Source organism: Salvia splendens, chromosome 5, assembly GCF_004379255.2.
Source record: "Salvia splendens isolate huo1 chromosome 5, SspV2, whole genome shotgun sequence".
NCBI classification, from domain to species: domain Eukaryota; kingdom Viridiplantae; phylum Streptophyta; class Magnoliopsida; order Lamiales; family Lamiaceae; genus Salvia; species Salvia splendens.
In genome coordinates, this window is record NC_056036.1 from 3,649,777 (window position 1) to 3,663,393 (window position 13,617).

At 39.2% G+C, this 13,617-nt stretch overlaps 3 protein-coding genes across 3 annotated transcripts; 2 read left to right on the forward strand and 1 right to left on the reverse strand.

The window, feature by feature from the left end:
- Positions 1 to 1,978: 1,978 nt before the first annotated feature.
- On the forward strand, positions 1,979 to 3,702 carry LOC121802450 (plastid-lipid-associated protein 6, chloroplastic-like). The gene is made up of 4 exons (XM_042202126.1): positions 1,979 to 2,358; positions 2,767 to 3,003; positions 3,092 to 3,218; positions 3,305 to 3,702. Exons 1-4 carry the CDS (start codon positions 2,122 to 2,124, stop codon positions 3,517 to 3,519), a joined length of 816 nt encoding a protein of 271 aa, XP_042058060.1. The 5' UTR covers positions 1,979 to 2,121; the 3' UTR covers positions 3,520 to 3,702.
- A 1,320-nt stretch (positions 3,703 to 5,022) lies between these two features.
- On the forward strand, positions 5,023 to 8,534 carry LOC121805226 (kinesin-like protein KIN-10A). Its single transcript, XM_042205022.1, has 6 exons — positions 5,023 to 5,785; positions 6,018 to 6,173; positions 6,248 to 6,355; positions 6,453 to 6,563; positions 6,643 to 8,046; positions 8,137 to 8,534. The coding sequence occupies exons 1-6, from the start codon at positions 5,153 to 5,155 to the stop codon at positions 8,389 to 8,391; spliced, it is 2,667 nt and encodes an 888-aa protein (XP_042060956.1). The 5' UTR covers positions 5,023 to 5,152; the 3' UTR covers positions 8,392 to 8,534.
- A 128-nt stretch (positions 8,535 to 8,662) lies between these two features.
- LOC121805227 lies at positions 8,663 to 12,024 on the reverse strand. Its single transcript, XM_042205023.1, has 6 exons — positions 11,957 to 12,024; positions 11,725 to 11,845; positions 10,139 to 10,829; positions 9,628 to 9,924; positions 9,115 to 9,371; positions 8,663 to 9,030 (listed from the first exon to the last, which is right to left on the reverse strand). The coding sequence occupies exons 1-6, from the start codon at positions 12,009 to 12,011 to the stop codon at positions 8,826 to 8,828; spliced, it is 1,626 nt and encodes a 541-aa protein (XP_042060957.1). The 5' UTR covers positions 12,012 to 12,024; the 3' UTR covers positions 8,663 to 8,825.
- Positions 12,025 to 13,617: the final 1,593 nt, after the last annotated feature.

The following is a 13,617-nucleotide window of genomic DNA, read 5'->3' on the forward strand; positions in this document are numbered from 1 at the left end:
TTCAGTATGACAATAACATCTATATGTATAAGAGCATCCGCAGTAGCGAATTTCCCGGCGGACGTCAGATCGGCGTGTCGGACATCCGCCATTGTGTGCATGTGATGCGGATACGGACATTCGCTGCGGACACCGCAGTTCCGCGGCTTTCCGGGACGTCCACCATTGCGTTGACACGACGGACTTTCCGGTGGACGTCCCGATTTTTTATTGTTTTTTGTGGATGTCCGTCGAGATGTCCTTGGGTATGTCCGTCATTGTATAGTGGGATGTTCTTATGACGTGGCAGTGCAATGAGATGTCCTTATGACGTGGCAGGAGGTGTTTTTGGGAAGTCCGTCGGGGTGTCCGCCGGGACGTCCGTCCCATTGTGGATGGGGAGTGGATCCCCTGCTGTGGAGAAGACACAGCAGGGGCAGCTGTGCTAATAATACGACGGCATTTTGTGGGAAGTTTCACAAATTTTATTATTCAAACCAGATTAAGCACTAAGTAATCCATAAATAAGTGATTTATATTGAGTATTCAAATATTCCATCGTCCACTCCCGCCGCTTTCTCCTCATGAAATAAAACAATTCTTTAATAATTTACTAAATATTGTTTTTCTATATGGAATTAATAATAAGAATTTCAATTTTTTTAATTACGTTGCATCATGATTAGCTATAATTTGAAAGTTAAATAAATTTAACCATACGATCAGCTACAACTTAGCTATAATAGTTATAGCCAATCATATGATTATATGATAATTGAAAGTTAATACATTTAAATTTGAAATAACTTTCCAAATTTGATGATTTTTTAGTTAAAATGAATTATAACTAGAAATTGATAACTCTGCAACAGATTAGCTATAACTATAATGTTAAATAATATTATATTAATTTGTCATAATATTAATAGTTAAATAGTAAAATTTAAATGATCACGATGCAACTGAACTAAAAAAATTGAAATTCTAATTAGTAAAATAAACGTTCCATATAGAAAAACATATTTAGCAAAGACTTGTTTTATTTCATGAGGAGAAAGAGGCAGGTGTGGATTTAGGGTTCAGGGGTGGACGGTGGAATATTTGACTACTCAATATAAATCATTTATTTATGGATTACTTAGTGCTGAATCTGGTTTGAATAATAAAATTTGTGAAACTTCCCACAAAACGCCGTCGTATTATTAGCACAGCTACCCCTACTGTGTTTTCTCCACAGCAGGGGATCCACTCCCGGATGCCCTTAGGGTAAACCTAAAATTAAGGAGTATAAATAAAAAATGTAATTGATTTTTCAATACCATCTATATAAATTTAGATTTTAGTATATGATTGGAGTCTGGAGATAGTCTAATTATACATTGCGTACATATAGAAATGTAAAATAGTAGAGAAATTTTGTTCACGTTTGACTAAGCGCAAAGTTTAAGAAAAGTGAATGTCATGGATTCCACATTTGTAAAAATTTAGTATAACCCGGAATAGGGCTGGGAAAATATATCAAAATACCGCACTTACCGTACCGAAAAAATACCGAAAATATCGAATTTTCGGTATATCGTACTTTTAGGTACGGTAAATGTATGCATTTTGTATATACCGCGGTATACTGCGTCATACCGCATCATACCGCAATTGCGGTATATACTGCAAATTTACGGTATATACCACAAATAACACGGTATACCGCAAATACGGTATATGCGGTATACCGACAAAAGCGGTACAGTAACGATATCTAAATTTTGGTATACCGACTTTTCGGTATACCGCAATTGCGGTATACCGACAAAAATTGTACGATAAAGGTATGGTTTTTTGTCATACCGCACGGTACGATACGGTATGCGGTATGACTATTTCGGCGGGTATACCGTACCGTTCCAACCCTAACTTGGAAGCTCTAATTAAAAGATAGTCAACTCTTCGTGGTATATATAATCCCACATCACTCTCATATGACAATTCGATCCCAGTTCCATCACCTGGCTGATGACACGTGGCACGCTCTTCGTCCACCTCATGAAATCCAACACACTTGCAAAATAGCAATCGGAAATCCCAACGACCCAATCAGTTACAAACTTGACGCACAACACACAGTCACCGCCGCAGCAGCAGTCAATGGCGTCGGTGCTTCGCTCGCCGCTCTCTCTCTCCCACCACGCATCCGCTTCTGCCACTAGTTTTCCCACTGCTCCTCACATACTTCGAAACTTGCCGCCCCTTCAACGCAGAAGCTGTGATTTCAAGAATCAAATCGTTTGTCAATCCTCTTACGGTGAAGTCACGTTCATTCAGCCCCCTAAATCTGCACCGTCCAAAGCTGATCTCGATGCCTCCCTCAAGATCAAATTATTGGTCTGATTTCCACTCTTCATGTTTTGTCTTTTTATTAAATTGTGTGAAATAATTGGGGAAGTTAGTGTTTTGGTTGATCTTCATATGATATGATATTCAATGCTAAGATCTTTATATATATGAAGTAGTACTCAATTTCAATCGTTGATTACTTGGGAGGGAAACATATATCAAGATTCAACTTTTAGATTGCTATTTATGGTTGTATGAATTAGTCAGACAGCAACCACTCAATATAAATGGAAAAATCATGTCTTTGTTGAACGTAAAAGATTGTTTTTTTTGGTGAATGGTGAAGCAATAACAGAGTAGCATCTTAATTCTTAGTGTGATTATGGTGGAATTCGATTTCCATTTGTTACAAAAAAGTGGAGCATTGGTTTACTGGAAAATGGTGTGGTGTTGCAGAGTGCTGTTTCTGGGCTGAACAGAGGTCTTGCAGCGAGCGAAGATGACCTGAGAAAAGCCGATGAGGCCGCGAAAGAGCTTGAAGCAGCTGCAGGTCCAGTCGATCTTTGTGCTGACATGGATAAGCTTCAAGGCAGGTGGAAACTCATTTACAGCAGCGCCTTCTCATCTCGAACCCTTGGAGGTTCCCGTCCCGGCCCACCTACCGGAAGGCTCCTTCCCATAACCCTCGGCCAGGTCACAAATAGTAACATCTCCATTCATCCTAATGAAATGTATTGCATCACATCACATCACATCACATGCATGTGTGTTCGATAATTAGGTGTTCCAAAGGATCGATGTCTTCAGCAAAGACTTTGACAACATTGTTGAGCTCGAACTGGGGGCTCCGTGGCCTCTTCCGCCTGTGGAATTGACCGCCACCTTAGCCCACAAGTTCGAACTCATAGGTCAGTGTTACTAAATTCAAGAACCCCTTTAATTAGAGTTTGATCATGTGAAAATGTGACTGCAATGTGGATTAATGCGATGATAGGAAGTAGTGGAATCAAGATCATGTTCGACAAGACAACGGTGAAGGCTACGGGAAACTTGGCTCAGTTGCCGGCATTGGATGTTCCACGGATACCGGATGCGCTCAGACCTCAATCTAATACGGGAAGTGGTGAGTTTGAGGTTACATACCTTGACTCTGATACACGTATAACTCGAGGGGACAGAGGAGAGCTCAGGGTTTTTGTCATCGCGTGAGGTTTTGAGAACTCGGGTTGCTGCTGTTTTCTCCGGTGAGTTTGTTTGATGCAGTTTTAGGTGCATCTGTTGTAAAGAAATATGCATTGTTCGTGAGCTGAATGTAAAAGAATAACACACACCTCCATGTGATGATACTTTTCCTTCTCTTATTTCTAAATGATAGTACTATAAAAGATCAAATGTGAGAGTTCAATTTTCGATCATGGAAAACTCAAAAAAATGAAGGAAATGTCAATAACATATAATGATGTGCATTCTAACATATGATTATGTGAATTTTACACGCAATGGCAACGTGTGTGTAATGGAAGAGGGGCTTAACTTCTTTCATCGTCTTATTCGCCCGAATTTGTCGAAATTGCTGAAAATTATGTTAAATTTTAATGAAGTTGGCGTTACTAAAGATTGAATTGCTGGATATTGATATTAAGAAGGGTTGAAGAACAAGAGAAAAACAAAGAAATTTAGCTACAAAAGATAGGTTTAAGAGAATAAAATAAAATAATAGCAAAATATTAAAAAATAATGTAACTTTAATCTATTCATATAGTACTCTATAATATGGAGTAATTGTAAGAAAATAGCCTCAATAATAGTCCTCAGCACTACATTTTTTCTTACCTATCTCTGAATTTCTATCATCCAAAGCTTGTTAAATTTTAAAAATTATCTAAATTTGTAATAATAACATAGAACAAGAGAGTACTCCTATTAAAATGGATAGCAGGTATCAGGTAATTTTTGACCCGATACCCATCTGATATTGAACACCCGCTGCCCGCAAAAATCAGGGTAGGAATCAGATACTAAAAATAGCTAAAATTCATATCGGTCATTACGGATGTTACACAACATTTATACTACAAACGTTTCCCATATATTATTCCATCAATCACTCCTACACTTATTCCACACAAACTCAAACCATTATTTCCTCTATTGATACGGGACAATTAATCAACATCAATACAAAATAGGTAGAGCATGAGACTTTGAAGGTCAGGGGAAAATCTGTGGCACGCAAAAAATTATTACTCTACAACTACATATTAAAATCTCGATTGCAATTATACACTAGTACATAAGAAAGTATAAAAAAATAAAGAAATGAAATATTAACAGTATGATATGCATAAATCATATCATAAGCTCGAACCATAAAAATAATAGAATACATAAATGAAAATGAAGAAAATCAAAATTATACACCATTAAACAATATTAATGACAGAAGACATTCCACAAACCCCAAAAACTAGGTAGATACTACAATGATGAATCATGAATCCATCCATTTGTTCGGAGAGAATAAATTCAATTAGTTTCCTTTTTTTTGGAGGGCAAAATATTTAAACTAGTTCCCATGTGTAGTATAGTAAAAAAATTAAGTTGACGGGCCCGAACCCAACTTATCGGCCCGCAAAAGAGAGACGTTACGAATACAAATTGTAACGGCTACTTTTAATTTCAAACTCTAAAAACCAAAATGTGGACAAAAAATTTGAAGAATTCTCTCTGAGAATTTCTCCACTTCTCAGAAATTCCTAAATCTCTCTTCATTCTACGATTTCCCCGTTGAAATTCCCCAAAAATATCGAAGAATTCTCTATTGTATAGTTCTACTGAGAAAATGGCTCCCACACCTTCATCAAAATCGAGTCTTTCGACACCGTCATCGAAAGCAAACACACCCCACCACCACTCCAAAACCCCTCATTCAAAGCATCGCCTCAATTTCGCCAAGGAAGCGGCGTCGGAGCATCCAGTGGAGGTCATAGGGCGAATCCGCGACCACCCCGATCTCAAAACCAAGCTCAATGCCAACCCTTCCGCCCTTCAAATCGCCGGAGACGGCAAATCGGTGAGAGTCAAGACCGAAATTGGGTACCGCGACTTCACTCTCGACGGAGCCTCGATGTCGGAGGAGGACGATCTCGAGGGCTTCTACAAGAAGTTCGTGGAGTCTAGGATCAACGGCGTGAAATTGGGCCAGAAATGCACGATCATGATGTATGGCCCGACCGGGTCGGGCAAGAGCCACACGATGTTCGGGTGCTTGAAGCAGCCCGGGATCGTGTACAATTCGCTGCAGGGGATTTTGGGTGGGGAGGATGAGGAGGAAGAGGAGAAATTAGGGTTGAGGACTTTTGTTCAAGTGACTGTGTTGGAGATTTATAATGAAGAAATTTATGATCTTTTGTCTCAAGCTACTAATGGTGGAGGCTTTAATCTTGGGTGGTCCAAGGGTGGCTCTGCTTCTAAGGTGATGATCTGTTTTTGGTTATGGTTTCATTCATTTTGAGGTTTTAATTGTGTTAGATATGCTGATACACTGATTTAGTATGTGAAGTTGATAATTTGGGGAAGTTTATTTTGATCATATGGATATGACGATGAATTGATTTAGCTAACTTTGGCATTTAAATTTTAAGCAGATGTACCCTTTTGTTGTAGAAACTACCAAGTTCAGTCTCTTAATTAGCTATGTTATGCAGGTGAAGCTGGAAGTGATGGGGAAGAAGGCGAAGAATGCAACTTTTATTTCAGGCAATGAGGCTGGGAAGATACTGAGAGAGATTCAGAAAGTGGAGAAGAGAAGAATAGTAAAGAGCACTCTTTGCAATGAGAGAAGTTCTAGGAGCCACTGCATGGTACTTTTCTTGGAAACTTAGATAATTTTGAAGGGCCTTGTGATATGCAAACTTATTTTTTCCATGTGTGGCAGATAATTGTTGATGTTCCGACTGTTGGAGGACGCCTCATGCTTGTAGATATGGCTGGCTCGGAGAATATAGAGCAAGCCGGTCAAACCGGATTGGAAGCAAAGATGCAGGCATATATAAGTTTTACTCTCTTATAAAATCGTGTGCTTAGATGTTACTTATGTGTGATGATTGTGAATGAAAAACATTTTTTGCGTACATACACAGACAGCAAAGATCAACCAAGGCAACATAGCACTGAAGAGAGTGGTTGAATCGATTGCAAATGGCGACTCTCATGTTCCCTTTCGTGATAGCAAGTTAACCATGCTTCTTCAGGTTTGCTTATGATCTTTAAGCTCAATTTGGTTATGAATCATGCCTTGATTTGTGGAATTGACTCGAGTTTTTTGAGCAGGATTCGTTTGAGGATGATAAGTCCAAGATTTTGATGATACTATGTGCCAGCCCGGATCCAAGGGAGTTGCATAAAACGGTTGCAACCTTAGAATATGGGGCGAAGGCAAAGTGCATAGTTCGAGGCCCCCATACGCCTGTGAAGGGAGCTGAAGATTTTTCATCTGCTGTTATTATGGAGTCGAGGTTAGCTGCTCTGGACCAGTTCATCTGCAAGCTACAGATTGAGAACAAAACACAGGAAAAAGAGCGAAACCTAGCCCAAAAGGAGCTCATCAGGAAAGAAGAAGAAGTCTCTTTGCTAAAGACAGCGCTTGCTTTGGCAGAACAAAGAGGAGTTGAAGCAAGTGAAGAGGAGATCAATTCGAAAGTAAATGAACGTACACAGAAGCTTAAGAGTGAGTTCGAGAGGAAGATACGAGAATGTGAGAACATGGCCAACGAACTTGTTGAAATGGAGAGGCGAAAGATGGAAGAAAAGATTCTCCAACAGCAGCAGGAAGTTGAGATGCTGCGCCAGCGTCTGGAGGAGATTGAATGCGAACTTCGTCTCTCAAAGGGTGGGAGCTCGTCGGTGGATATGGAAGGTGGAACCTTCATGAAGAAACTTTTGCATTCCTGCAATGACGATTCGGACATGGTTAAGTCCATGGATTTGGCCAATTCACTCGACTTGGAAACGAAAGTGATTTACAACGGAGATGTAAATGGCCTTGCTAGTGCTGTTTCAGGCTACTCGTACCTTAGCGAAGGGATTTACAGTTTCCCAAACAACAGATGCTTGACCACTGTGTACGAGGAAGAAGAATGCGAGGATGAGGATGACGATAAGAGCAGTCATTGTGAAGACGAAGTGCAGAAGGAGGTGATTGAGGAGAAACAGATGATAGTGACACCAGATGTTGCTACCCGGGATCAAGGGAAGTCTCGTTTCGGTGATGCATCAGAGCACGGGGGACTCAGATTGTATGACGACTCTGAAAACACTGAGGAAGCAGCTGCCTCTCGCCAGCTGAGGATTAAAAATATTTTCACTCTGTGTGGAAATTATAGAGAACTTTCACAGCATGGTAACACTCCTACGCCAGCTAGAAAGGCATCAGATAGCAATGATTCGTATGATACATCAATAGCCATGATCAATGAAATCTCCCCACTCGAGAAGAGCATCTCAAAAGATCTTATGTTGTCGAATATACTTGCCGTGGGAGAGGAGGATCTTGGGAAATTGGAGGACCACCACGTTGAAGTATACGTGAAGTGGGAGGCATCAAAGGAGAATCCCGGGAAGCTCATCACCACAATGAAGGTTTTGAAAGACTCGACTCTTGCTGACTTGAGGAAGTTGATTGAAAAGCATCTTGGTGGAGACCAACAACAGTCTTTCACGTTTCTTGCTCTTGAGGTATTATGCCCTCATCATCATCATCATCATCATCTCTCTCTCATTCATGATTGTTATAATCCTAACCTATTGACGCTTGTGAATAAATAGGATCCTTCTGGTGCCCCTGTGGCAAAGGATAAGGAGGCGACTACACGGACGAGCAAGCTCCCTCTTTGCAAGAACCAGCTACGCGGCCACTTGGCTTGTTTACGCCCAGTGAAGGCAGTTCAGTGTCCTGCTCGTCAGCCCTTTAGCCCGCTGGAAAACAAGGTGGCTACAACTGCGATACCACCACATCTCACAAAGAGGGTTTATGAATGTTTTTTACCAGATTCCACATCTCCACACCATTCATTACTGTAGTTCTACTATATGCTGTTGTGTATTCATATGTTGTAAGCCTAGACCGCGCAATGAGCTGCACGAATGGGTATGTATGCGCAGTTTATGTACTCCTGGTGCATCAAGTTGACTATGGCTACTAAAGCATGTTTTCTTCTTCTGCAGATACTTGTATTCTTTTGCCTTTTACTTATTTTCTTTTTACAAATTCTGCAGTTTCTTTGTCCGGTCTGTCAGTGGAAAACTCTTGTTTCATACTAAAGGTGAAAGAAAGTAAAGTTTAAACTGTAAATTTGTGAAAAATGGAATTTCCTTTGGATTTCAATAATGTTGAATTTCACAATAAGATGAAAAACAAACAAACAGCCCTCCAAAGCTTACCTCTCAGTAGATAAAAAAGATGCTCTTCTACTCGAAGGACTGTGAGAAGGAAAATCTAAGCTATCATTAATTCTTTAAGCAGAGAAGAAATTGTTTTCTAGGAAATCTAATTCAGATGTGTCCAATGTGCTCTTCAGTTTAAGCAGCAACGCCTGCGCTGTGGCTTTCAAATGTTTTCGTTGCAGTGGGTGATGCCAGAGAGCTAACAGCACCTCGGGAGGGAAGACCGGTGCAGGCTCAGCGTGCACTGGACTACCTTTCACCACGCATCCATTTAAGCTGCAAATCAAAGAGAGAATCAAAATCTAGGCAGAGATGATCACTGTAATTGTTCAAAATGATATTGATGCTGTATATTTGTACCTGTTCAGGATCTTCACCATGTTTGGCCATTCAGAAACTTTAAAATGCACATCTAGTACATTCGCCTCTCTTGAAAAGGATGCGCTAACATCTCCAAGAGATCTGCATATTTGTACAACATCTCCTACAAGGGGAAATCTGCTGCTTGTAATCCTTACTGCTGTTGTTCTTGGACAATCAATTCTTAGTATGACCAGATGCCTTCCCAAGACGTTGATGGACTGTTTTGCAAGCGCCCGTTCTTTGCCAATTTCTGTCTGCAACAACATTTCAGGGTCTAAGTGACTGAATAACAGCAAACAGAAAATTCAATAGGCACAGTACATGAAACTCTAAGAAAAACCTTCGATAAAAAAATTCCAAGCAAATGTTAGGTTAAGTGGAGAACACACAGTCAGACAGTGGAGAACATTAACCGAAAGTCTGAAAGCAAAAAATCATTCGAATTTAGCTAGAGAAATGTCTCATCAAGAAATAAGGAAACCAAAGAAGTTTCGAGGTAGCAAATTTTACCTCCAGCTCCACATAAGCAACAGAAGGTGAAGGCCCCAGAAAATAGCTAGATACTTTGCTCTGACAGAAGGCCAGAGCTTCTACTATATTGTGTGAACTCATCTCTTCAGTTAACAGTTCTATTCTTATGGTCCTAGTTGGGTTCTTTACTAAAGCAGCTGGGATATCAGGGTCCCCAAGCAAGCCAGGAACGGTAATTACTGCGCTCCTGTTTCCTGGAGCAGCAGGTTCCACAACTATCTGCCCAGAAAGATACATTCCAGATCTGCTGAGGGCTTTCAGAAGCCCGTCTCTGGTCTGCAGTCAAATAAATGATAAACATTATGATATTTAACTTTTCCAGTATGAAGTCCTTAGAATAACTCAAAGTACAATTACATGGACTTGTATGTGTCGTCCATATGAGAATCAGTTTTGAATTTCCAAATTCTTGTGGCATCAGTTTTCTGTTTGAGCTAATAATGTGTAGAATAATAGAAATGCTCAAGGAAGAGAACAGCTAATTACTGACCTTAAAATCGATGGAAGCAGTTTTGAACTGAGACCTTGGGGCATTACGACATTCAATTTTCAAGATCTCCCCACAATTCTTAAAAAATTCAGATAATGCACTCTTGGAAACAGAACTCTGCAGGAACCTTACTAGTACTCTGTGCCCCTCTGATTCTGCTCCGGCCAAATTCTTTGTCTGTCTTTGCATTTGATCATTATTACTTGTGGGAAGCAAAACCTTCACGCAATTTTCTGGCTCTTTCAACTCAAGATCAAAGCCCGATTTGTTTGTCTCCATGTCCTCAATTGTAGAAGTCCCAGCTGGAAAAGTTAGCAAATTCGACCTATCATACTTGTCAGATCCTTGCACGTCAGCATTTGATGAGTTGCCTTTAGTGAGACCTGTGCTACTAGAAAGCTCAGTTGGATTGAATGGTGAATGCCGTGCTCCGATAGATAAAGTTTGAACAAGCATTTGAAAGGGATTTTTTTCAGCATCCTCTTCACGGGGTTCATTTGAAGGTTCATGAGATGAATGAATAGATGCGTAATTCTTTGCCCTATCATTCCGAGCCGTGGTCTCAGTGGGATTACTCTTATGCACTGTGAAAATATCACTTAGAGTTGTAGTCTTATGGTGGTCACCGTATTGTGCCATTATATTCCCAAGAACTTCTGCCTCAGAGAGGCGGGGATTCTTTGCCACAGCCCTAGAGTTCATTGCAAGGTGTGAGAATATGTAAAGAACTCGTGGTTTAGGAGAAAAAGAATCTAACAACCTTACTAACACAAGGCAAGGAAACCATAGCAAGCAAGTATTATCTCTTCTTCACAATGGCTTCTCTCCCAACTCTAAAAGATACAGAGAAACAGATCTACATACACAATATTGAAGCTCAAACCAAGAAACCTTACATCAACAACATCATTTTCCACATTAACACTATGATAATGAAGCGATTGTACTCAGATCTTAGTGAATTGTGCAACACCCCTAAATCAGATGACAGATGACCTTGATTAGGTATTAGCTTTTCTTGTTTGGTGCGATAGCTTAATATATCAAGATATTAATACACTTAATAAATACTCCCTCCGTCCGCGAATACCTTCCACTAACTCATTCCACTCACATTTCATTTAAAACTATCATACACAAGTGGGACCCATATTCCACTAACTTTTTGCCACCCACTTTTCTTAACATTTCTTAAAACCCGTGCCGCCAAGAAATGGGACTCCGTGCCACCCACTTTTCTTAACATTTCTTAAAACCCGTGCCGCCAAGAAATGAGACTCCTAATGGCGGACGGAGGGAGTACTATACTTTTTAAGCCACTTAGCATCTCTATGCAAACTATCCAATTTCAGCTTAATGTTTGGAACGATGGTAAAAACAAACACGTTAATTTACATGAAGTTACACAGTAGCAAAGACTAAGGTTCAAAATCAAAACAGAATTGAAGCAAGAGCTACTAAAACTACTCTTAAAATCAGCTGAATGAAATTTCGTAGCTATATTACTAAAAGTAATTGCACATTTTCAGTCTCGAATCAACTTTTCTAAAAATACACAAAATTAAAGAGAAAAAGAAAATCCTTACTCGCTTACTATATCTGGTAGCATGATCTTTGTATCAGCTTCGTCCTTCAATTGCAGCGTTCTACCGCCGTCCCCATCAGAACTCCCTGAAGAGCAGAATTTTGCTGTTGCGGCTGAATACCCTGGGTGAAAAAAAAAATTGAATAATCATCACAATGGGAGATGCTTGAAATGAAAATTAGCATCTTAGTTAAATAATTAAAACAAAAATGGTTAGGATTCTTCAGTTTGACCTAATCTGCAGGTGCGAATGGTTGAATTTGGTTGAAGGAGACGAGAGAGAGCCATTTGCGCGCTCTCACTGCGCAACTGTTGCTCGGGGGGGTTTTCTGAGGTTTTAGCAAAATACGAAAGGAACTCTCACAGCCAAATTACAAGAATGCCCTTGTTAATGTTAATTCTCCATAGGTGAATAAAGCTTTTAATTTTACAAAATCTGTAAAATAAATTTTTTTAATAAAGCTCAATTTTAGTCTTAAACTATGATCAAAATATGAATTTGGTCTAAAACGTTCACTTTTTAAAAAATAGGTTAACAAATGAAATTCGGAGTGGTATAATATGTTATTATAGCTCTGAGACTGAATCTTTAGCTGAAGAACAAAAGTCACATTTTTTCGTAATTGTTAGATTTTTAGTATTTTATAAATTCAGCATTCTCATATCTGCTTTCTACATGTACTTGTATTAGCTTTAAATTGTTTTATAAGAGCAAATGTCTGCATACATAATTGGGGATTGATATCTTACTTATGGAATACTGAAATACGTCCATTTTAAAGGGAGAATTTTCGAGTATTATTAAAAAAAATGGGTGACAACTGAGTTGAGTTCTTTAAATTATACAAGGAGTGAAGATTGTAATCATAGAGTTGAGTTAAGAATAAGTGTATATATTCCAACTATGTTGCTAACGGTCTACTAGATGAGCCATGAGTTTTAGATGTATATCTGTTCCTAATCCTATAAATACATATATGAGGCTTGTTTGTTTGCTAATTAGCCATGATGTTTGAGAATGTGTTAGATTTGGTCTACTGGGTTTTTGTTTTTTTATGTAAAGCTATTCATTCTATTCATGTAGAGAATCTGGAGATATAAGTTTCTTCAAGAGTGTTATGTTGTTTTGGCGGATTGGATTAAGTGTAGGTGGTTATGATGGAGGAAAATGATGATTTTGGAAGCGGATGCTTAGGAGTAAATTTTGGTTCTTGAAGAGGGATGTGTGAACACATGAATCGTTGATAAGCTTCTGTTTTTGAGAGATTCTTGCACTCTGGTTGAAGAGCATAGGATTTTGGTTTTAGAATAAACTAATGATTGGAAAAACTTGTTAAACTGAAGAGGAGGGGTGCTTGGACTCGTGAGTCGATCTGATTGAAAAAACTTAGCAAAAAAGTAGAGACAGATATATTAAAAGTTTCTTCAAGATTGTTTTCTTTGTGGCAAATTAGATGGAATAGGAGTGACTTTAAGGTCTTGAAGAGGAGTATTTTTGAACTCGTGAATCGACTGATAGGCTTCTGTTGTGAAGATTCTTGGATTATGTTTTTAGAACTAAACTAATGATTGGAAAAAACTTAGAAAACTGAAGAGGGATATGTTTGAACGGGTGAATCGATTGATAAGGTTTTTTTTGAGAGATTCATGGGTTTGGGTTTTTAGAGGTATACCAATGAATGGTAGAGAAGGAGAGGCGAATATATTTTGAAACTTTCTTCCAAGACTTTGTTCCTTTAATGTTCCTCAGTGGTAGAGAGTCGATTCTGTATGTGAAGTGTTTACGTTGCCTAAATATTCAGCATATAACTCCTGTCTGGTGCCTTACCTTATCTTCAGAAGAAACTAGTGCCTACAACAATGGATGATGCTTCCTCCCGAGAAATCTGTTCCC

Coding starts and splice junctions, on each gene's coding strand:
- LOC121805227 (XM_042205023.1), bottom strand. CDS start 12,011: ATGGCTCTCTCTCGTCTCCTTCAACCAAATTCAACCATTCGCACCTGC. Junction 9,925..10,138: donor CTGCTTCCATCGATTTTAAG/GTCAGTAATTAG, acceptor ATTTGACTGCAG/ACCAGAGACGGGCTTCTGAA. Junction 9,031..9,114: donor ATGGTGAAGATCCTGAACAG/GTACAAATATAC, acceptor TTTGATTTGCAG/CTTAAATGGATGCGTGGTGA.
- LOC121805226 (XM_042205022.1), top strand. CDS start 5,153: ATGGCTCCCACACCTTCATCAAAATCGAGTCTTTCGACACCGTCATCG. Junction 6,356..6,452: donor GATTGGAAGCAAAGATGCAG/GCATATATAAGT, acceptor GTACATACACAG/ACAGCAAAGATCAACCAAGG. Junction 8,047..8,136: donor TCACGTTTCTTGCTCTTGAG/GTATTATGCCCT, acceptor GTGAATAAATAG/GATCCTTCTGGTGCCCCTGT.
- LOC121802450 (XM_042202126.1), top strand. CDS start 2,122: ATGGCGTCGGTGCTTCGCTCGCCGCTCTCTCTCTCCCACCACGCATCC. Junction 2,359..2,766: donor CCCTCAAGATCAAATTATTG/GTCTGATTTCCA, acceptor GTGGTGTTGCAG/AGTGCTGTTTCTGGGCTGAA. Junction 3,219..3,304: donor CCACAAGTTCGAACTCATAG/GTCAGTGTTACT, acceptor ATGCGATGATAG/GAAGTAGTGGAATCAAGATC.